Below are 25,132 nucleotides of genomic sequence, written 5' to 3'. Positions count from 1 at the left end.
CTGCAACTCTTCTAAAGTAAAAGGACTTTTTGCCACCAAAAGAAACCCTCCAATACAAATAGTCTGTCGGTTGAAATAGTGGCCTGGATTTTCATCCTCTCAATGGAAGTCATGAGTTGGACCGTTTTCCGACGTCACAATCCCACCTCCAGAATGGCTTTACCCACCCAAGCTATTTTCATGGTGGGGTGGAAGGTAAGGGTTGGAGTCGGGGCCACTGCCTCCCAAAGCAGCCCAAAGGCAGGGATGGAGGTGGGCAGATGTTGAGATGAGCAGGCTAGAAGGTTCACTGGGATCTTGGCCCAGCTCTGGAAGTGACTATTGGGCACCCAAACCCTCACCCTCACCCTACACCCCTCCCCACATCTCCCAACCATACTCCAATCCCCCTCGATATCCCCCGCTCCCCTTCATATTCCCCTACGCCCCCCCTCATATCTTCCAATGTATCCTTCATATACCCCCATATGCCCTCCATATCTTTCATGTTCCCTGATACCTCCCAAGCTCCCTCTATACCCCCCATCCCATTAATCCAATATCCACTATGGACGGAATTCATAAGCCCTACAATAACATTGGGATTCATGGAACTGTCAAAATAAGCAAGCAGCCATTTGAAAGAGGGCCTCTTCAAAACAACTTTAATCCTCTTATGAGCTCATAAAACTGTCAATCAAACACAGAGCCTTTCAAGCTCCACTTAAAAATGTACTCTTAAGTGGTCATAAAACTGTCAAAGAAACATAATCTTTCAAAAACATTACAAATACTTTAATCCTATTGACTAATAAAGTGTCAATCAAAACTAAGCTCACAGTCCACTTGACAGCTGTGTCAACAACCCCTGCTCAGCTCGGACCATTAGTGGATTTGCAATTCAGCCACACATTCATAACGGGATTCCATTGCACAGTTGTATCAACAAAGCCTCCAGAGCTGAAAATATTAAACCTCTGGGCCAGAATTTTACATCCCACGGATGGATGCGCACCCAGTCCAAACGGACACGAAATAATGTGAGATGACGGCACCACACACTCGTGCAATATTTCGCTCGGCAGGCATGCTACAGACTACCACATGTGCCCGCTAACTATTATGTGGGCAATTGAGCCCATTAATAATGCAATCAACAAAGATTTCACATGACCCGTTCACATTTAAGGTTGGCGGACCAGCCATTCTCCCAGGCGGCATTCATATTTTTGCTCAAACCTTGATCCAAATCTACGTGGGGAAATAAAATTAAAAGAGACATCTGGATACTCATTTTTTATGAGGTATGCTTTCAGGTGCTTGATTGTGCTGCATGGACCTATTTTGCAGTGCTTTTGTCTGTGAAGGTCTGCAGCTCCCTGGGGCAGCTGTCTGCCTTCAGAGAGCTCTCTCAAAGTGCTTACCTGGACCTTTGGTTGTGTTGATGCTCGCCCTCTTCCCACCTCCACCCTGGCAACGCTGATCAATTCAGCACGTTTCACGCTGGCTGGCCGTTAACTGGCCAGCCAGTGTAAAATTGTGGTTGAGGGCTGATCGCAGCCAGTTTCCCATTTCCCATCCGCTCCCAGGCCTGCCGATCACATACGTTCGATGACCAAAAAATTCAGGCCCTTGATGTTGTTAAAAGACCTCAACCATCTGTTCAACCTTTTAAGCAAGGGAACAGATGGCCATCTGCCCCATTGATTAAAAAGGCTTTAACTGATGTCTAGACAGTCAATCAAAGAAAATATTAAATCACGGGCTGAAATAGCAAATTAAAAAATCACAATATTGTTGAATGCAGAAGTGCTATTAATCCAATCGATAAAGTACTGTAATGCACCTGAAAACTTCCACAGTGCTGGTCAATTTAATGGCCACTTACCTTTTTTAAAACCTCTTCTCCCTATTATTAATCACTATGTTAAAGACATATTTAACTTGTCATAGACCATTACCTTCTGATATGTGCAGTTGTCAGCACCTTTTGAACTTAGCTGTAAATAGGTTCCCCACTCCAGACTAGGCCTCCTCTGTGGTTCATGACTCCTTTAAGGTTCTGTGAAGCACATCTCCTACCAAGATGGGGCTGACTCCATGGAAATAATGGGTTGGGCGGAGTGGGGGGGTGGGGGGGCTCTAAAATTCTCACCCCCACAATGGAGTAGACAATAATTATATTGCTATGTGCAGGCTCACTACCCACTTATCCCAGGGCCATAAAAATCCCACATGATATGAATTGGGGCGTAACTCCCAAAATTGAGTTCCGCCCACCATTTTTAAATCCCACTTGCCTCCGCTCTGACACGGACTGAAGTGTGAAAATCTGGCCCAATGTGCAGTATAAAGCGAGGAAACTCTGGTTCATTAATTCAGCTGTCCAGCTACTGCTCCAAGTAATGGGAAAAAGGAAGGTTGCCATGTTCAGCGTACAAGCATATCTCACCATGTGAGTGTAAACCAGAATGCCTAACAGAAGATATAATCTAGATAAATGTTGTATCAGCTACTCAGAAGGCCTAGTGCCAAAGTTGTAAGAGGCTTTCAGACTGAAAGAAGTCAGTCAAGTTAAAACACCTCACAATTACCATATGTCAACCATGACTCAGCTGGAAGGATTTCTGCCTTTGAGTCACAAAGTTCTGAGTTCAAGTGCATCTCAGGGACGCACAAATCAAGGCTGACACTCCAATGCATTACTGAAGGACTGCTGTACTGTTAAAGGTGCCATTTTTCGGACAAAATGCTAAACCAAGACCCCATTTGTCTGCTCAGGTTGATATAAAAAATCCTACGGCACTATTTCGAATAAGAGTGGGAGAGTTATCTCTGGTATCCAAGCCAATATTTATCCCTCCATCAACATCACAAAAATAGATTATCTGGTCATTATTGCATTGCTATTTGTGGGAGTTTGTAATTAGCGAATTCAGCATCTCCTACATTATAACAGTGACTACACTTCAAACAAATACTTCATTGGCTGTAAGATGTCTGGTGGTCATGAAGAGTGCTGTATAAATGCAAGGCTTTCTTTTTATTTGTCAAGCAATTAGTTAAAATATGACATAACATGTCTCTGCACTCTGTTCCAGATTGATGCAGCCTCATATAAAGCACTCAGGTTACCATTCAGCCCTTCAAATGATTACCATGCATGCTTCTGTTGGCCTCGCTACTCTCATCATATCAATCACAGAGAAGGCCAACTCGAACCACTTATTTGTCTCACTCTCCACTCACATCCCAACCCTACTTGCTTCTGTGACTGCCCCTGGTAAATAATTTTCCCCTACTTCACTTACAACTGCATTTTTGCAACCACAGCTAACTAGATTTTGGCCCACCATTCACCACAATATTTCTTCAGCCTCCAGTTTGCTAAACTATACCTTCACCTTCGATCCCCTCAGCCCCATTAAATCCATTACTCTTTCTCAACCTGCTCATTCCCTTGGTTTGGTCCTCATCTCCACTCCCTTAAGTCCAATGTATGCAGACTTGAGAATTCATGGTATTGATTTTGCCATTCATTGTCAGATCTGGCCAGAACGAATAAAACACTATTGGGTTGCATTGTCTTCTGCCAAACTGCTTACTACTCAGCATCATCCTAAAATGCAAAGGTAACTTCCGGTATCTTTTCTCTGCTGTAAACAGTTTTAGTAAGCCCCTCCCACCAGTCTCTTTCAACTTTGCCACCAGTAATAAATGTGAGAAGTTCATGGACATTTTTGTCACTAAGATTGATTCAATTGGCTCTGCTGATTCCCTTATTTGCTGTCAGGTTTCACCCTGCTCTAGCCCTGAACTCTCTTCTATTTTACCTCATGCTTTCTGTCAGCTCATCTTGTCCATGAGCCACTTCCTCCTCCAATGACTGCGTAACTTCCCTTCTTGACCTCCATGCTAATAGTTAACTCTCCTCAGGTACTGTCCATCTTCCTTAAAATCTGTCGCCATCATCCCTCTCATCAAAAGAGCAGCCCTTGAACCCTCTGCCCTTGCAAGCTACCATCCTATTTTCAAATGTTTCATTCTTCTCTCAAGTCCTTGAATTTGTAGTCTCTTCCCAAATCCATGTCTTTGAGACAGTGACCATGATAAACTGTCTCCTTCAGCCATCTCGACCTGTCTGTTGCCTTTGACATGGTTCTCCAAAATATCCTGCTCCATTACCTCTCCTCTGGAGTCCAGCTGTGTGGGACTGAACTCATCAGGTTCCATTCTTATCTATCAAGTCGCAGCCAGAGCCAGCTGCAATGAGCTCTCTTCCTACTTCCACACCCAATGCCTGCACTTTGGCTTTCCTCCAGGATCTATCTTTGGCTTCCTCCAATTTCTCACTTAAATGTTACCCCTTGGCTACATCATGTAAAAATACATCAGTTTCCATATGTAGACTGTTGACACCCTGCTCTACTACACCGCCACCTCTCTACTGACTAAATTATCAGACTGCTTATCTGACATCCAAAACTGGATAAGCAGAAATTTCCTCAACCTAAATATTGGACCAGTGGGCAGAATCATCTGATCCCATTGGCAGTGGGTGGGTGTAAGCAGACAATATGGTGGGAAGGCCAAAAATTGTTTTTTAACGCCATTGTGAAACCAGTTTGCAATCATTCGCTCCACCCGTCGGTAGCAGGCCACGTTTCCCATTGCCACCACATGCTGGGAATCTAATTTCAATACTTTAGCATCTCATTATAAGTCCTGCTCATTGGAATCACCACCCCCCTCCCCCCCCCACTCCCAAGCTGGATCATCCAGGCACATGGGCATGATTGCAGGCCGACATGTTTCACAACTGTACATAAGCGACGTGCACCTGGCAACCTGCAATTCGATCAGGACTTCGAGCTTTGTCTACCTTATTTCAGGCAGCATTCGTGGTCATCAGCGCAACACTTCACAGGCAGCACCACATCACTTTTAAAGGGGATTTGTGGGCAAGTCCCAACCTACCAGACCAGCCATAAGTCAGTGGTGGCTTTTCAATAGCTGTTGGGCAAGGGCTTGCTTGGGAAAGGAGAAGAAGTGGCCTCAGACAAGGTTGAGAGCTGCACTGGGGAAAGGGCAGGGGGGGTATCCCTAGGTGTGTGTGGGGCCACATGTTGATCTGTGCAAGTGGCCTCAAGTTGGTGAGGGCTGAGGAGGCAGTCTCCAGAGGAGATTAGGCTAGATGGATATGTGGGTGATGTGTGAGAGACTGAGTGGTGATGTCCCTTGAGCTGGCAATGAGTGAGATGCCTGTGAATGTGTGATGGGCTTGTGAGTGTCTGAGTTTAGAATGACAAGATGGCTGCCTTACCCTGGTGGCAGAGCTGAGATTATTCATCCTCTTTCTCCACTGGATTGCCGACCTCTTTTGTGCAGCATTGGTACTGACCACCTCTGCCACTGAGTCCCAAGTCAGAGTGGTGAGACTGACGGGCCTCCTGCAGCCAGAGCTGGGGTATGGGACATCACATCTGGCCGCCACACAGTCCAGAAGGCATCCCAGGGATACAAGGAAGCATCACTGAATCGGGTGCTGCACTCTTCCTGGCTTTTGGGGCCATGCCTTCACCAGTGCCTTCCTGGGGTACAAGCCTTGAGAAGTGTGTGTGCAGCTGCAGTTTAAATTTGGCGCCCAGTGTGAGGAACCAGTGAAGTAATGGCATGATGGGCCAATCAGAGGCTGCCTGCCTGTGATCCAGCATGTTTCCTATGGCTGTATAATTAATAAGGCGGGAAGTGGATGATACAGCGCAAAAGCCTGCCATTGCAGCCGGTGGGTAAAACGCCTTTTTTTATGTCCACTATCGCACTTAGTGCAAATCTGGGACAATTCCGCCCATTGCCTTCAGTGTCTGTCAAAAAAAACTATTCCCTAGCCACTGACTCCATCTCTTTTCCTGGCAACTATCTCATACAGAACCAGACTGGTTGCAACTTCAGTGTCATATTTGGCCCCAAGATGAACTTCAGACCATATATCCATTTGTGTCATCACTACGACTATTTCCACCTCCATAGCTCACTTGACTCTGCCTGAGGAGCAGAATTTGACACCAAGTCATGTAAGAAGATAGTGTTTTTTTTAATTCTTTGATGGGATGTGGGTAATGCTGGCAAGACCAGCAATTTTTTTCCCTTTCCTAATTGCCCTTGAGAATGTGATGGTGAGCCACTACCTTGAACCACTGCAATCCATCTGGTGAAGGTACACCCACAGTGTTATTAGGGAGGCAGTTCCAGGATTTTGATTCTGTGAAACAACGGCAATTTAGTTCCAAGTCAGGATGGTATGTAGCTTGAGAGGAACTTGCAGATGGTGGTCTCTCATCTGTTCTCTGCCCTTATGATTCTAGGTGGAAGAGGTCATGGGTTTAGAAGGTGCTGTGGATGGAGGTTTGGCGATTTGCTGCAGTGCATCCTGCAGTTGGTAGACACTGCTGCCACTGTGCGCCAGTGATAGAGAGAATGAATATGTAAAGTAGTGGATGGGGTATTGATTAAGTGGATTACTTTCGCCCCAGTGGTGTCGAGCTCCTTCAGTATTGTTGGAGCTGCACTCCTCCAGGCAAGTGGAGAGTATTTCATCACACTCCCGACTTGTGTCTTGTAGATGGTGGACAGCCTTTGGGAAGACAGGAAGTGAGTTACTCACCACAGAATTCCTAGCTTCTGACCACATATAGCCACAGTATTTGTATGGCTGGTGCAGTTAGTTTCTTCTCATTGGTAACCCCCAGGATGTTGATAGTGGGGGATTGAGTGCAGGGAATGCCATTGAATGTCATGGGGAAATGGTAAGATTTTCTCTTGTTGGAGATGGTCATTGCCTGGCACGTGTGCATGTTATTTTCCATTTGTCAGTCCAAGCCTGAATATTGTCCAGGCCATGCTGCGAATGGACACAGACTGCTTCAGTATTTGAGGAGTTGCAAATGGTATTGAACATTGTGCATTCATCAACAAACATCCTACTTCTGACCTTATGATGGACTGAAGGTCCTTAATGAAGCAGCTGAAGATGGTTGGGCCTAGAACACTACACGGAGGAACTTCTGCAGTGATGCTTTGGGACTGAGATGATTGGCCTCCAACAGCCACAAACATCTCCCTTCTGCTAGGCATGACTCCAACCAGTGGAGAATTTTCCCCCTGATTTCCATTGACTTCAATTTTGCTAGGGCTGCTTGATGCTGCACTTGAACAAATGTCTAGATGTCAAGGGCAAACTCTCTCACCTCACCTTTTGAGTTCAGCTCTTCGTCCATGTTTGGACTAGGGCTGTAATGAGTTAATGAGCTGAGTTGCTCCGGCAGAACCCAAACTGAGCATCAGTGCACAGGATATTGCTAAACAAGTGCCACTTGCTAGCCCTGTCCATGACACCTTCCATCATTTTGCTGATGATGTATTTATTGGCCAGATTGGCTTTGTCCTTTTTGTGGACAAGACCTGGGTAATTTTCAACATTGTCAGGTAAATGCCAGTGTTGTAGCTGTACTGGATCAGCTTGGCTAGGGTCGCAGCTAGTTCTGGAGCACGAGTCTTTAGTCCTACTGCTGGGATGTTGTCAGGGCCCATTGCCTTTGCAGTATCCAGTGCCATCAGCCAGTTCTTGATGTCACATGGAGTGAATTAAGTTGGCTGAAGAATGGCACCTGTAATGCTGGGGACCTCAGGAGGAGATCTAGATACATCATCCACTTGGCACTTCTGGCTGAAGATGATTACGATTGCTTCAGCCTTGTCCTTTGCATTATTATGCTGGGCTCCTCCAACATTGGGTGTGGGGATACTTTGTAGAGCCTCCTCCTCCATGTTTACTTGTCCATCACAATTCATGATTGGATGTGGCAGGACTACAGTGCTTTGGTCTGATCCATTGGTTGTGGGATAACTTAGAATGAAACTTCAAAGGAACTAGTTTGTGTTAGTGATGATTACTGATACCAGCGTTGTTGACTCTATACAGGCTACACTCGGCTGTGTTGGCAATGTCTGGCAACAGGGATTTTAAGAGATGGGATTTGGGTGTGGCAATTGAAAGTTTTTTTTGTCATTAAGTTTTAATTATTAATGAGATTTTTATTATATGTATGTGTCACACTGCTTCCTACAATGAATTGGAACATATGCTAGTTCAGCACAGCACTCAAGGCTGCTTAAAGGAGATGACACTAACAGTAAAATATTTGTAAGCAGTAGTTTTTCTAGTGGGCTCAAGTTCTTCAGGAACTCATTGTAAATTCATTATTAATTCATCATCTCTGAACACATCATGATTGGCTAAAATTTCTAAGGAGCCGATTTAGATGTGCTCAGAGCTAATTGTTTCTGTTTAGTTCCTGGGAAAGTTGAGGCAATCAGGATTTTTATGTAGATAGGTGATGGAAATGTCTCAAAGTGTGTGTTTGTATGTTGATGGATAGATATTTTCAGGTACAAAAATAAAAAAATACCTGGAAAAACTCAGCAGGTCTGGCAGCATCGGCGGAGAAGAGTACAGTTGACGTTTCAAGTCCTCATGACCCTTCAACAGTTCTCTACCAATGCTGCCAGACCTGCTGAGTTTTTCCAGGTATTTTTTATTTTTTGTTTTGGATTTCCAGCATCCACAGTTTTTTTGTTTTTATCTCGATATTTTCAGGTATTTTGATTAATAGAATATTCATTTTACAGGTTGAACTATAAAGGACAAAAAGAAACTTAACAGCATAAATACATCCATTGGCAGAATAAGCTGACACTGAGTTGACTCTTAAATAGACTCAGTGGCAATTGGGCAATAAATGCTGGCCTAGCAACATGAGCGAATAAAAAAATTACGATATATCTTACATGATTACTGCATCCACAGATATGTATGAAGAAGAATTTCCTGAAATTACTACAAACATTGCTGTGAATAATGCTGTCTTTAAAAAAAAGACTAATCAAATTCCCCTTTGGTTATCAGAATGTTGAGACTCTGAAGTAAGTATGTGACTCAGGAGTCCTAAGTATGAAAAGAGAAGAAAATGTAGGCAAGCAAGTCAAAATGAAGTATTACAGAAAAGAATACTTGTGACCAACAATTAATTGTCAATGAGTATTGTGAACAAAACATGCTATATGAAGGAGTAATGAAGGAGAAGGGTATAATGCATATTTCCAGTTCTGATGAGCTTGGGCTCATCAGCTCATTCTTATCTCACTGTTCCTGTGATGCTCGGTCTGTAAATAAAGGCAAGAAAGACTAATTGCTAAGCTAAACCACTTCATGAACCTTTTGTGTTATGTACACAACAGGTAAAGTATGAATATTGTTTGTGCAAATTTAGATTGTGAACTACGTGACCTTAAAGACATACAGGAGGAGTATAAGGATGGAAACCAGATTAATATGCCATCACCAGAAATTCTCCATTCCAAACTGGTGAGTTTTGAGTACCTGGGACAGTCATTTATTCTATAGAAATAATCAGTGTAGCAAAGGAGTGGGTGTTGTGATTTTATTTCTGACAAATCAAGTCAATAAATAGCTCTAATCATTGATAGGTTGACTTTAACAAATCTTTTTACTTAATCAAATGATTTGTTCAATTAATAACTGTAAAATTTGTTATGATTTTAACTCTTTTGTTAATTGTGGTTTTTTTTGGGCAATAGAATTAATAGAAAATTGAGTTATCACTGGATGGTTATGTACTGACGAGCCAACAATACAATTTTCCCCACTGTTTTACACACATGCCAACCTACAAAATGCAGCCCCCAAATAGCTGACAATTAAAAAAAAACACAACTGAAAAACAGCCTTGAATAAAGGCCTAAAAACAAGGCGAAGATTACAAGGAGAACAAATAAGTTAAGGAATTAAGTTGAGTTTTGGATTCAGTTGTTGTTCATTTTGTCAACCACGTGATTTAATTGGCTGCTGGTGTTGGTTAGATTTAACCAAGACTTGAAGCACTTTTAGACGAAATGTTTAACTGAAGCCATGTCTGCCTTTTCATGTGGATGTAAAGATCCCATGGTCCCATTCAAGAAAAATGAAGGGAAATTCTCCCTGGTGTCTTGGTCAATGTTTATCCCATGTCAGCTGTGGCTCAGTTGTTAGGAGGAAACACCTGAATTTTTTTTTTAAAGTGACAGAGCTGCCATTTGTCTTCTTACCAAATGATTGAAATGGTAAGCCATCTGTATCAACCTTCTGCATCAGACATGCTGAATTCAGGTGGCAAGATGAGCATGGGATTATTATTATGGTCCTCTCATTTCCTTTCCGTTTACAAGTCTCCCTTGGATAAAAAGAGTGCACTTTACCTTTGGTTGTAAGTGCGATTAAATTGACGTATCTGCAGGTAGCACAATGATTATATTGTCTTCGAACTGCAAGGTTCTGGGTTCAAATCCCATTCCAGGATTCGAGCACAAAAATTAAGGCTAACATTTGAGTGCAGTAATGAGGGACCATTGCACTGTAGGAGATGCCACCTTTTGGATGGGATGTTAAAGTGAGGCCCCATTTACTTGCTCGGGTGGATGTAAAAGATCCCATGACACTGTTCCAGAGAAGAACAGGAGAGTTATCTCCAGTGTCCTGGCCAACATTTATTCCCCAATCACCAAAAAAAGAGATTACCTGATCATCATCACAATTGCTGTTTGTGGGAGTTTGCTGAGTGCAAATTAGCTGTTACGTTTCCTACATTGTAAAACTGACTACACTTCAAAATTTAGTTAATTCACTTCAAAGTGCTTTAAGACATCTGGGTGGTTGCAAGAAGTGCTATATAAATGCAAGTCTTTTGTTTTTTCAACAAATGGCAGTGAGACACATGATCTAGTTGTTATCACTGTTTGTGGGACCTTGCATATGTGGATACAGTAGTGGTACTGAAATTCAAGTGCTTAGATTCTGCTTTATAAAACAACTTTCTCTCTTATTCAGGGCATATCTGATACACCACCCCCTCTCCCCACAACGCCACCACCTGAAGATTATTATGAAGAAGCTGTTCCATTAAGCCCAGGAAAAGTTCCCGAGTACATCACCTCTCGCAGTAGGTATCCTGTTCATGTGAGGAGGAAACACCTGAATTATTTTTTTTAAAGTGACAGAGCTGCCATTTGTCTTTTTACCAAATGATTGAAATAGTAAGCCATCTGTATCAACCTTCTGCATCAGACATGCTGAATTCAGGTGGCAAGATGAGCATGGGATTATTATTATGGTCCTCTCATTTCCTTTCAGTTTACAAGTCTCCCTTGGATAGAAAGAGTGCACTTTACCTCTGGTTGTAAGTGCGATTAAATTGACGTATCTGCAGGTAGCACAATGATTATATTGTTGGACTAACAATCCAAAGGTCTAGGATAATGATCCAGGGACATGAGTTCAAATCCCACCACAGCAGCTGTGGAATTTATATTCAAGTGATTCAATAATGTCTGGTGTTAAAAGACTCTATCAGTTAAAGTGACGACAAAACTACTGAATTGTTGTAAAAACCCAGCTGGTTCGCTAATGTCTTTTAGGGAAGGAAATCTGACATTCTTACCCAGTTTGGTGTATATGTGGCTCTCAACAATGTGGTTGACTCTTAACTGTCCTCTAAAATGGCCTAGCAAGGTATTGAGTTGTATTTAAGAAGATGGCTCACCACTACCTACCTAAGGGCATTAGGGATCAATAATAAATGCTGACCTTGCCAGTGATGTCCACATCACTTGAATGAATAAAAAAAAAAACATGAGGAAAGAATATTTCGAGCAATAATCTGAGTCTGTGAATTGTTATTCATCCCAGTCATGATTCTTGTAATATTGTCTGTGCAGCTTAAGAGAATGATTCAAACAAACGTACATACCCCAAAGTCAGGAGTGGCGAATGGTTATTTTATAGTGGTTAATTTTCTTTATTAATGATGTTGCAATCTTTCAATCTAGTTTATATGCTTGACCACAAATGAAGGCCAAAATCTTAGTGATTCAGCAACTGACATCATGCAGTTGTTCAGCCAAGACTGCCTATAGGGTATAAAGCAGACAGTCAGCTGAAACATGGTTCCAGAAGGTTTACAGAACAAATCCCAGGTCCATAAGATACAAGTGCAGGAACCACCAAGCTCCCCTTCAGTCCACACTTACATCTCTTCAACCTTTAAATATTTATGCTGTTAATAAAATATTGTAATGTAAGCAATGTCTTAACTAAACCAGAGAATACCATTTTCTCAGGACCCCATTTTGCAGCTACAGTAGCCTACAATCTGTATTTGATTAAAACTCTTCTGCAAAGGGTTTGCTTTCACATTGATGTCCCTGGTCATCAAAATAATCTTGTACTAAACAGATGGCCGTTTTTATAATTACCACTGTAATCTGGATTCCACACAGCATATTGGATTTTTCTTAATCAGGTTGTGGAACTAAACAGTAGATTTAATGTCATCATATAAGATAATAAATTTAGCTAGACTGCCTGAAATATTCCCTGAAGCTTTGCTGCTTCTCTCTGAAGCTGAGCGAGGTTTTATCCCATAAATTAACAACTGAAATATTTCCACTTTTCCTCTCTCAAGGATTGTTATGACTCTGAAGTTAATTTTGCTTTAATTTTGCATGTATGTAAAAGCAAATTGTGTCCATTGCATTAGACTGCCTGAAATAATAACTCCTTACTCAGTGCAATTTTGACTCTAATGTCTATATATGACAATGGTTTTACATCAGAAATAATCACCTTGAATGTCCGTAGGAATACTCCAGTAAGAGATTGGCAGAACCCTATAGAAATTTAGGGTCAGCAAACGTTGCTGTTTAGAAAATTAATTCCCCATGTATATCTGTGTAGGGAACTCAATTTGTTTGTAAATGTCTTATGATAGAAACCGTAAATACTTTCCAAGTTCAAAAATGAAGTTCACTTAATTAAAACATGAGCAACTAATCAATCGCTTGATGCAAGACAGGCTGTCTTACTGCAGCTGCTTGATAACTGGCCTAGCACATGGCAAGACATGTTATAACCCTGCCACACTGTCCATTGGAAGCTTAATCAATTTGTTCTTCAAGTGATTTAAGCTCATCAGTCTAACACAGTGGTATTCACTTCACAGCCCTTAGGTACTTGCCTTTCCTATGGCCAGGTTAAAATTTTCCAATATCCCAATTGGCCCTCACTATTTTTTCTGTGAATACCACCGATCCAACCAGATCTGATTCTTTCCAATGTGTTTTGAATTGATTTCTAGAAGATCTGCCTTCAGTTTGGTCAGAGATCAATGCAGTAAAAGGTGGAAACAGTTTTTCTTCTTTTTACACAAAAACAAAAAAAGCTGGAAAAACTCAGCAGGTCTGACAGTATCTGTGGAGAGGAAGACAGAGTTAATGTTTCGAGTCCGTGTGACTCTTCATCAGAACTTATTTTTAGTTCAACAGCCTAGGTAAAGGGCCAAGGTAAATAGAGCAGGATATGACTAAAGTTGAAATGATAAGAGAAAAGCTGAGACAAATTATAAAGTACTGGCAGGTAGAAGATGAGGTTTTCAAAACTTATATAAGTAAGCAAAGACTGAGGGATATAAGAATCTCTACAGTTTTGAGGTCTCTGAAAATAATGAGTTTAAAGTAGGAAATTGCACAATAAGTCTATTTCAACCGAGTGAAGACAGAGGAAAGTGAAAGCCACATGGGACACCATATTTGAAGTTTAGGAAAAGAAACAAAAATTCAGAAAAACAAGAAGAATACTAGCATTAGTAAATTGAAGACAGTAGTTGTAGGGAAAGGGGTGAGGAAGGGGTTATATTATCAGTTTACCTGGCATAGAGAATAATTTTTACTTTGACAATTTACAGCTAAATTATTTGCCATTTAAAATGCTGTAATTTCTCTTCCTCTTAAATCAATAAAAAATGACTAAAGCAATGTGAGCTGTAAAAATATAACAAACTATGATGTCAGCCTTAGCTCAGTGGTAGAAGTTTTCCCTCCGAGTCAAAAGGTTGGGAGGCAGGAATGTGGATTTTAAATTCTGCTTCAAAGAAATAAGTACATATTCTAGATTGGCACTTAAATTCAGTGCTGCATGATCAAAAGTGTTACTTTGCATCTGAATTAATCAATACCAAATGCTTCCACCATTTCCCAATAAAGTCTGCTTCAGAGATTGGCCATTTGTTCATGGTTTTCACTGGTTTTGAATTTGCCTCCCTTCAACCAAGGCTGCCTTTTATTCTGGGAAAGCTGAAATAGTTTGTAATGACCTACATTTAGGTGCATGCAGATTTGTACAGATTTTTTTGCCTGGAATATTTAATTTAGGTGATACCCAGTCCCAAGATGTGGGTCCCAATACTAATTGTTATTTCTATTCAAGTCATGAAAAGGAGTTGAACAGCTAAACTTACTCAGGTTCAATTGCAAATTTCTTTTGGGTGGACAATTATCTTGAAGTCTGCAGTATCACCAACAAGAGACCACACAGTACTACCTGGATTTTTTTGAAAATATCTTTCATGGTCCCTTCACCCCTGATTGTTGTGATTTGCTGTAAAGGTTCAAACTCCTACATTTTAATGATGGCTAATATGATTAATGGTGTTGTTACAGTGATTAATCCATTAAGCAGTTTTCAATCTGATGTCTAAGAATCTAAGTGTTACAAACTATTATTAGGTGAAGACCAAAGTCTCCCTCTCTATTTTATTCACACCTTTCAAACCTGTGACCTCTACCACCTAGAAGGACAAGGGCAGCAGATGCATGGGAACACCACTGCTGCAAGTTCCCCACCAAGTCACCCACCATCCTGACTTGGAAATATATCACCATTCTTTCACTGTCACTGGGTCAAAATCCTGGCACTCCCTTCCTAACAGCACTGTGGGTGTTCCTACAATACATGGACTGCAGCTGTTCAAGAAGGCAGCTCACCATCACCTCTCAAGCGCAATTAGGGTTGGGCAACAAATACTGGCTTAGCCAGCGACACCCACATCCCATGAGCGAAAAAAAACGTGTATCTGTTTCAATATGCTTACCAAAGGAAAAATCTGCATTGCAATATTCTTGAAGATTTTTTAGCTATCTGATGAGATCTTTCCTGGGTACCTTGTATGCGGCTAAATTGTTGTTTCAGGACAATGATGGACAGAACTGTAATATCTGCTAACTCAGGCTGGAGCACCAAGATATTCACTCACTTCAGATGATTTATATTTCTTTCATCTTAAATCCCACTGCGTCCAGCTTTGCCAGTTTAACATCTAAGGAAATACCTCTATAATTTTTTTAGAAAAAATAGAATAAATTAATGAGTCTGTCATGGTTTAATGTATCTCTTGTTTGTAGTTACAGCTTTTTAAGTTTGGAATACTGTATACTATTTTGTAAGGGAATGGGATTGTTTAAAAATCACAAAGGAAGCATAGCATTGTGGCTTTTGATGAATGTGTTGAAGTCAGAGAACAAAGCATGACATTTTTCATTTATAATGCTCTTGTGGAATTGGGGGAAGGGAAGGAATAATAAATTCAGCCTCATATGTATTTTGATCTGAAAATGCTTCAACTATCCTCAAGTGGTTTCTCTCTGTGTGTTGGCATGAACATTCCTCCCCATCTGCAAAAATTCTTCCATCCTTCTTATATCATTCTTGCCTGCGTTAAAATATTGCATATGTTTTATATTGTGATTGTTTTATCAATAACCAACACTTAAAATGATATGCTGATAAGAAGTAGGCTTAAAAGGATAATGTACAGCAATCACATGATATGTAACTAAGGTCTAACAGCAGGTTACCATGACAACAATATTTTTGCTGTATTTAGGCTTTGTCCTGCATTGTGTTTCCATTGGTATAATGTGCCAAGCTGGAAACAGGGACATACAAGCAATGCTCCCTGTAAGCTGCACAGCCACACAGCAATGCAAAGGTCCCTATGCAGGCCACATACAAGCTGGACCCTTTTAAATTACCGTACACAACCATGCAAAACAAATCACAGGGCTATGCACATAAATAAATGACCTGCACATTCCAAAAAAAATAGAGGGAACGTTTCTTGCAAATTCTAGATTCAGTTATAGAGTGGGATGAGGAGTGGTTCTGAAATGCAGTAGCACTGATGAACTGTATAGGAAAAACAACCTTTACAGAAAATCTAATGAGGTGTGAACTGTGCCTTGGGAGATCCTTCATACCTCCACCTTCCTCCCCACCCTTCCATTTAAGCTACGAAGTTGTGTCTTGTTTCATTAATTGCTAACCAGGTTTTTGCAGTAAAGTCAGGTGTGAACCTACTCCAATATCCATTATTCAGTGGAGTCCTTGCTTTTTATTATCCGAATACCTCATTTGCAAACTGAGCACATCTTATTTAAGTCAGGCAATTATCACATAGCCAAACAAAAATACTTATTAGGCGCAAGAAGGTTTTACAAATTAGGATTGTTAATAGCACCAAAAAAGATAATTTCTTTAAACTTATAAGATCTAACAAGTTCTTTAAATTATGAATTGGGTTCAACTGTTAGCTAGAAAGCAATCCTGATAACTGAAATTGTTCCTAAAAAAAAAGGTTGATTCCTGGTCTGTGCTGAATTAGCTGATCTCAGCTGGGGGAAATACAATTGGCCTTAGCCTCCCTGAGCAAGGAAGACAAAAGATTCCTTGATTGCTGACCAATGATTCACTAATGGAAAGCATGTGCATTTCAATACCAGTTAAAGAAAGAAATGGGTGCAACAGTGATGCCCCAGTGGAGAATAGCTTACCAAAACTGAGCTAACAATAAAGAATCACTGAATAGGCAAGGTAGGCGAATGCAACCAACACCTTTGGAAGTACCCGTTAAGAGAGGGGGCTGGGAGACCAATGGCAAAGAAGATAATTCTGAGATGCCTGCTTTCAAAAAAATGTTGAGGGAATCAGTAAAATATAAAGATGTTTAATAAATTCTCCATAGCTGTGTTCTTAATTAGAGTGGCCAAATTTCAAACGTGGTCGAAATGGGAGAGGACTCTAAGTCAGTAAATAAAGGTGTTATGAGAAAGGCAAATAGTAAAATACTTATAAGGCATCAAGATAATCCTCAAGCAAACAAGTGAGGAATAATGAGGCTCTGTTAATATTTTAGGAACTGCATAAGTAAAAGGATGTACTTGAGGACTGTATGAAATGGGATCACAGTACTCAAAAAAGTGTAAAAACATGAAAATAGAATACTGCACCAATCAAACATTGTTGGAGAGCAAAATAGTTAAAAATATTTTACAATTAACTTTCATTTAAAAACCACTTGGCCCTCAAAAACATATTTATATATATTTTTTAAGAGTAATGTCCCAGTAACTCAATGGAATTGTTTGAAGGGGGAAATCATGGATTTTCATGGACAGGATTTCCCGGTCGGCGAGCGGGGGGCGGGGCCTGCTCGCCGACGTGTCAAATGACGGGAGATGACGTCAGGCAGAACTCCCGATGTCACCCCACCCCATTTAAATTTTCAGGTCAGCGGGGGCTCAGCAGAATCAGTTGTGTGCCCGCCGACCTGTCAATGGCCAATTGAGGCCATTGACAAAGTCATTAAAGTAATTAGTGGGCCGAGCACTGGCGGGCATTGGAAAAAGCATGAAACCTCATCCACGGGCGAGACGAGGTTTCATGTAAGTTTTTAAAAATGTAATAAAAGTCAATTTAAAAGTGATGGACATGTCCCAACTCATGTGACAGTGTCACATGAGGGGACATGTCAGGAAATTATTTTTTGCTATTTTTTAAAGATTTTTTTAGTTGTGGAGCCGATCTCCCTGAGGCAGCACTTAGCTAGGGCTAACTCGGCTCAGGGAATCCCCCCATCCGCACAGGGAGCGCATAGCGCTTTCTTGCGGATGTCACACTGAGCAGGCCTTAATTGGCCCACCCACGTAAAATGGCAGCGCATCCCTGATCGTAGGCACGCCTCCACGTGTCTACTCCTGAACTTCCCCCCAACGGGGGGAAAGTTCTGCCCCCTATTGCTGTTTGTGGGGCCTTGCTTTCACAATTTGGCTGCCATGTTTTCTACATTATAACAGCTTCTACACTTCAAAAGTATTTCATTGGTTGTATAGGGCTTTGGAACATTCTGAGATTGTGAAAGGTACTATATAAATGCAAGTCTATTTTTTGTATGCTAGTTCAGTTAGTTAACATGATCAGCATGGTTTCAGATTTTTAAAAAAGGTCTTTTTCTAATTTTCCCTTTTTTTTCAGACAGTTCCAGTCCACCAAATTCTATCGAGGATGGCTATTATGAAGATGCTGACAATAATTACCCACTCACCAGGATCATGGGAGAACATAAGCATTCATGTAGTTACATAATATTTAATTATTTTATGGTCCGCTTATATAAAAAGGCATCAATATTATTAATTATGCATGTAAGACATTACATGGTATGTTGTAATTCATATCTTATGCTTTAGAAGAAACTCGTAGTGTTAGGTTTTTAAAAATGGCGGAAGGGAAGTCCTGCCCCAATCTCTGATGTTCAAATTTTGGGGAGGGGCATGATTCACACAGGAAGAAAACCTGAACTCAGCAGGGCACCTTGAACTCAGTGCTGAGTTCAAACAGGCCCCATTTTAGCTCTTGCAAGGGCTTTAACCCACAGCATGTGAGTCATAGATTGATGGAGTAGATGTTAAATGTTCTTGAAGGATGGATAAGGTGTGTAAAACTGTCATGACCTGAAGTTTTTTAAATCCCTGCTCTTTAAACTTCAAAAGAAAACAGGCTGCAGCATCACTTAGAATTTAAAAAAAACCTCTGCTGGTCTGCTTTGATTGACAGACCATCTGCTGCAGGTTAGAAAAAATCTGTAAGATCTGATCATGCAGTTTCAGTAGAGTTCTTTGTTGACATTTCTCCAAGTACTATCATTGTTGAGTTTCAAAAGCTACAAATATCTCACCAGAAACAAAAAACAGAAAATGCTGGAAAAGCCCAGCAAGTCTGACAGCATCTGTGGAGAGAGAAAAACAGAGTTAATGTAATAATAAATGAAAGGGGGTCATATGAACTCAAAATGTCAACTCTGTTTTTCTCTCTCCACAGATGCTATGCAGTTTTTCCAGAGTTTTCTGTTTTTGTTTCAGATTTCGAGCATTTGCAGTATTTTGCTTTTATGCAAATATCTCACCAGGGTGTTCTGGAGTTACAGTTTGATTGACAGTTTAAAGAGGCTGTTAAAGGATTTCTGGTGTCTGAATAGAAGGTTGATTTTATAAGAGATGAACCACTTGAGATTTTAAAACTTTGAATAGGTTTTAAGAATGAGATTTTTTTCTCTATCAAGTTTTTATGAGTAAGAGCTCTTTTAGGTCATTTTAAGTTTTTTTTCAGCTCCCCATGGCTGATGAGGTCTTTCCATGATGGATACTGGATGAGTGGCTATGGAGGTAGAATGGAGACTATGTAGGGCCATGTGGTATGGCGGGAGCATGAATTGACATGAAGGGTATGAGGGACCATGGGGGAAGTGCTGGTTTGGGGATTAAGGGTATATGGACGATGAAGGCTGGAGGTCCTAACAGCTTCTGAAACAATTGAGATGAAGTCCTAGAGAACTGAGGCAAGCCTTCTAACTAACCCACCTGGACGCTCGTTCACCCCTGTGGCTGCCTATGCTCTGCTTCCTTGGTCAGCAGACCCGACTCTATCCTGCATCTTGTCCCCATTGAAGCGAAAATTGCATGATTCAGGGTACTTTTACTGAGGCCTATAGTGAAAGAAGTCAAAGAAATAAAAGGCATATACGAAGCAGAGAGGCGACTGTATAGAAAAAGTAGTGTGAAACATCACAAGGGGGAGCAGGCTCTAGTGACCTGGGAATTTAGTGGAAGAAGGAATGAAGGAAGCAGATAGACACCAACAGTGCTGTCACCCCACCAGTGGTGCTCCTAACAGTGCCCACTCCAAGTAGCGATCTCCCCAGCCCCAGAAATACCTGTACACCTATCCCGCATTGCCAGAACTGACTGTCAGAGAGAAAATGGGAATTTTCATCAAAGTCTGAAGTTGTTAAAGTTGATGTCAAGGCCAGGGATTAAGCATCTAATATAAGGATAAAATACTGTTCCTCAAGCTTATGGTAAGCTCCACTGGAACAGTGTAGAAAGGCAAAAAATAGAAGTTAGAAGGGAGTGGAGTGAAGAGTTGAATTGGCAAGTTACAGGGAGTTCAGGGTTGCAAACAGAATGGAGGTCTTCACCAAAACTCAATCTGTGTTTGCTTCAACCAATATTCAGCAACAAAAACAGGTTATTAGGTTGGAGGATTGTCACTACCACAAGCGGACTTTCATCTACTCAAACATTAAAAACATTTTTAAAAGGTTGACCCCAATTTTGACAGGGGAACATTTCATAAGTAGGGTTGTGGGGGAGGAATTTCAGTTGGGAAACACATAGTTGGAGTTTTTACTTCACAATGTTCTTTTTATTTCCACCTGCTGCTGCGTTAGTGGGTTCTCAGTGGGGAGGGAAGGTGTCTGACTCTGGGAATGATTGGGCACCTGATCCTGGAGATGGATGTAGGCTGGGGGTAATCCAACTTCTAATAGTAAGTGGGGGTTGGGAGTCAACAGATGCGAACTCTAATGACCAGGGATGGGGCTGGCTGGGCAAACAAATGACAGGGAGGAAGGTAGCTCGGTAGAGTGAGAAGAAACACTGCTGCCTCTCCTGGCCTTCAAGCAATGCTGTAAGAGCAATTACTTTTGCCCCTCACTTAATCACAATTACAGCAGGACAGAGTGAGAGCTGAGGTCAGACATCATGAATGAAATCTTTATCGAGCAAAATCATATTCTTTCTGCAGAAAAGTTAATTAAGTTTTAAACAAGCAAACTTCTTCCAGGTGCAGTTATATTTTTCTCTGCATTTAGGGGCTGAATATTGACATGAAACAGCACGGGGGATGGGATGTGGTTGGGAATAAGAAGTGGTGGACACAATAGCACATCAGGTAGCTGGCTGCAGCCTGCCAACTTCCACATTTGACTTCAGCGTGTCAGGCTGCCTGCGTACAACCTCCTTGGAAGAGGCATGCTGCCAATTTCCATATGTTAATCTCTCAATTAAAGCAATATTGTCACGTTGCTTCCACTTTAATGTTGGGCCCAGGGGTTTCCCCCCAGCTTCCTGAAACTTGCCAGTGAAACACAGTAACAATTAAGGCATGACAAGGATAATGGTGAGTGGTGGATAGATAGATAGATGAGGATCTCAGCAAGTGCATGGAAAGAAAAGGATGCATGCAACAGCAAGTTAAGTGAGTGTGAGGGGTAATGTGTAGGATTGGGCTCGACAAAACAGAATGAGAGGTTGTGAAGATGCACACAGTCAGATTTGGTGAATACACAACTGTACTCACCTTTTCTTGAGCAAGTCAGATCATTAAAGTGCTGCACTGATTCCAGGAGCATGGCACCGCATGCCTGCTGCTGACCTCCTCCTAATATACCGCCTTGGTCTCCGTTCTATTTTCTTCTTCTTCTTGATAGGGAAGACTATGGCTTGAATTTTCAAAAATCCGGAAGGTTTCTGTGCCTTAACCAAAATGACACTGGAGCCTGTAAACTGGAAGTCCCGCCCCTGAACCCAACGTCCACCATTTTCACCAGGGGTGGGGGGGTATTTCACAAGTCTGCATTCACGAAGGCAGTAGCACATTTAAAAGTGCAGCTGGCTTCAAATGGAAGCAATTTTCATGACCCAGGTTTCTGAAATACAACTCGTGGGCTTTAGACATCTGAGGGAAAGGTCTAAACCTGCTGGTATTATTTGGCGACATAAGGTACATTTTTGGAGATTATTAATCCCTTTGGGATTATTAAGAATAGACACAAATGTGCATAAAAAATGGAAAAGGTCTTTGGAACTGCCAAGCTGTCAGTCATTTAAAGAGCCTGCCCTTTAAATTTAAAAAAATAGCCAGCCTGTAGTTGAGGACTGGACTGAGGAGAGTCATGAGTTGGCACTAAATTGGCATGGAGGGTATGAGAGCTATGGGGGTGGTTGGGGGCCTGGGCCGGCATAAGTTGACATGGATGGGACATTGGGAGTGTGTGAGAGGGTGAGGGCTCTGAGGGCTGCTTACTGTTTAGAAGTGAAAAGTAGCGATACACTTCATGTTAATAACATATGCCGTAAAAAGTATAGTTTGCACTTTAAACTACATTTAGATTTTTTTCCAAAAGGACATATTGCTATTTTGACTAACTTCCAAAAATATTCCATAGGGATCTATCAGTTAGAAGTCACAGAGCACCAAGGCAAGCCTTTTAAATAGGCTGCCTCCACACTTGGCAACCCTTGTGGCTGCCTCCAAACTCTTTCCGGGGGATCAGTGGGCCCGACTCCAGTTAGCACCCAATATCGGAAAGAAAATTTGACCATTCAGGGGACCTTCTTCCGATCTGGGTATGCAGGGTTGGAAATTTTCCCAAATCTACATTCCCAACATGGGAGTGAAAGTTCGGCTGTATCTCTCTCCCACTTCTCACAATCCCCAGGGAAGCATCACTGACACGAGGCACAGCCTTTGCCCATTTGAACTCCAATCTGTCCCTTGCTTCTCTTTTGTTCCCATTCCAAACTCCTTTAACTTGGATCTTTAGATTTCACCTTTAACTACTAGAGTTGAGAACACATCATGTGGCCCCACTTGACGCCCACTGCTGTTAATTGAACCGGAAATAAAGTGATAATGTGGTGGCTGAGCTAGAAGGCCACTCGCTGACATGCTGAGCTGCTGAATTTCCTGCCTACCATTAGACCACCTCCATCAGGCCGCCATAGCACATTCTTAAATTAATATTAGAGCCATTGTGTCTTTCTACATTGGCCAGAAGAAATGCTTTTTAAAGGGTAACAAGTGTGTTGGATTATTTGAAAGTATTTCTTATCTGTATTTGCCAGCTTTATCTCCATTTGTACACTGACTGGCCCAACTCTATTTGGATTTAGCCGGAAATGTGGCCTATTTATTTTAGAGGGGAGTGTTTAATAACTTGGGCTGCTGCTTCTATTATTATTAGCCAGAGATGGGTCTGCTTTTTCTAACAATTTTACTCATTTTAATTTGTGACAAGTTCACAACTTATTTATACTTTGATGATCTCAGGAGTTATTTTACAGAAAATTAGAAGTCCGTAACATATCTCTCATATCCTCATTTCTTCATTTCTTTTTGTCAGTCAAATTGCCAAATATTTTAAATGATTTTACAAAACTTTAAAGGAATGATGAGTGAAAACCATTTGAATTTGGATGAAAATAATTCCTCATTCTATATGTCAGGTGGTGAGTTTATAAGGAGTTAAAAATGGTTTAAAAAACTGTAAATGAGAAGCTCATGGCTCACCACAGAGATAACTACGTTCTACCTTGCAAAGCGCCTCAATTCAATCTAGATTTGAATGTCATTCAAACTCAGGAGCCCTCAGCAGCGTTGCCAATTCTCAGCTGGGTTATTAGGCAAAACACTTGAAGATAGTGGAGCATTCCACTGGGAAAACAAAATACGATGAGGAGGCAGCTCTGGCTGCACGATTACAGAGTCGTTTTGATGATGGCATTGGAAAAGTCAGCAGCAGAGGCTTCCATACCCGCAACATGACATTTAGAAGGATGAGTAGTTTCAATCTAAACTCATATCATGTTCACTGACTCTTCTCTCAAAGGGTTTCAGAAAATTGTGAGGATTTATTGCTGCTGGAAAAGTGAGCATTATAAAATACACAGGATTTGCCACTCAGCTGTAATATACAGTAAAATAAATACTTTAAAACAACTACAAATTACAAAAGAACTGAAATAAAAACTGGAAGTGTTGGAAATACACTGCAGGATCGTCACCTGATACTGCAAAAGATGGATTAACATTGTAGGTGTGGACACTGTAACTTTGAAACATTTCCTGCCAGCAGCTGAACCCACTTTATATTCACACAGTGCTGTTGGATTCTACCCCACTCTGTGCAAGAAGATTGTTTTATACAATGCACAAACACAGGGCATTCTTCATGTGGCATAGGCTTTTTTTCTAATTCTTGCTCATTTTCTCCTCTTCCCATCCTCTTGCAAAAGCTCAATACTGGCATATGGCTGTATTGATGCTGCTCACAGACCAGTCAGTACCTTGCTCAAGTGGGTATTATTCACCTGCAAACTTTGAGAGACAATTTGACAATGGGGGGCATTGCAGCCACACCTGATCCTGTTTCAGTTGATGTTCACAAATGCACATTTCCATCTTTGGGTCTTCTTAGCATCTCAAAGTCACCTTTTCTGATATCAGAGCAATTTTTATTTGAATTGTATAATGCCTGATTTCAGTTACAAAATTATTCATGTAGCTGAGCACAAGGAGCAAATCATATTAAGAAAATAAACAGACGTAATTAGGATAAGCATCTCTTTCAAAGAAAGTTGAATCATGAACCCAGTTCTATTTGATTCATTACTTGTGCTGAATGAGCAAAGAATGTAGAATGCTGACACACTGGATAGAATCATGATCATCTGAGTTAGTTTGGTGCGTGTCCAAAATAGGAGAGGAACAAAGAAGAACTAAAGGCTAGGTATATTGAGCTTACTAACAATACAGACTGATGTCAAACACCCTTAGAGCTGTGACTTGTGAACCATACCAGAACTGCTGAATCTCCTGCAGATTGCAATGCTTCATTGAAAATATACTAATTGCTTCACACAGATAATGACTCGGATGTGATGAGTAGTTCGTATGAATCATACGATGAAGAGGAGGAAGACGGGAAAGGTCAGCGGCTGACCCACCAGTGGCCCTCAGAGGAAGCCTCCATGGACTTGGTAAAAGATTGCAGGATCTGTGCCTTTCTACTGAGGAAGAAGCGCTTTGGGCAGTGGGCCAAACAGCTCTGTGTCATTAAGGAAAACAGACTACTGGTAAATTGATTGTTCAATTTTAAACTTGGAAGGGCTAACCTTAGAATATTAGAATTTTAACCAATTAACTGATAGATCACAATGGAATATTTTTGGAAATTAATAAAAATAGCCATATGTCATTCATGAAAAAAATCTAAATGTAGTTTAAAGTGTGAACTATACTTTTTAGGAG

The 25,132-nt window shown here is 41.2% G+C and overlaps 1 protein-coding gene across 4 annotated transcripts in view; it reads left to right on the top strand.

Annotated features, from left to right (window-relative positions):
- Positions 1–25,132, top strand: part of afap1l1a (actin filament associated protein 1-like 1a) — a 231,724-nt gene that overhangs the window by 134,799 nt on the left and 71,793 nt on the right. For 3 of the 4 annotated variants that reach the window (XM_041194165.1, XM_041194166.1, XM_041194164.1), the window contains 4 exons: positions 9,309–9,403; positions 10,922–11,033; positions 18,236–18,334; positions 24,746–24,957. In XM_041194165.1, the coding sequence (XP_041050099.1) occupies positions 9,309–9,403; positions 10,922–11,033; positions 18,236–18,334; positions 24,746–24,957 (518 nt within the window). The remainder of the gene's footprint in view (positions 1–9,308; positions 9,404–10,921; positions 11,034–18,235; positions 18,335–24,745; positions 24,958–25,132) is intronic. The other variant, XM_041194167.1, reaches the window with a different exon arrangement.

This window comes from Carcharodon carcharias, chromosome 8 (genome assembly GCF_017639515.1).
Source record: "Carcharodon carcharias isolate sCarCar2 chromosome 8, sCarCar2.pri, whole genome shotgun sequence".
NCBI classification, from domain to species: domain Eukaryota; kingdom Metazoa; phylum Chordata; class Chondrichthyes; order Lamniformes; family Lamnidae; genus Carcharodon; species Carcharodon carcharias.
The sequence above is the reverse complement of the archived record's forward strand: the minus strand, read 5'-3'. Positions and strand labels throughout refer to the sequence as shown.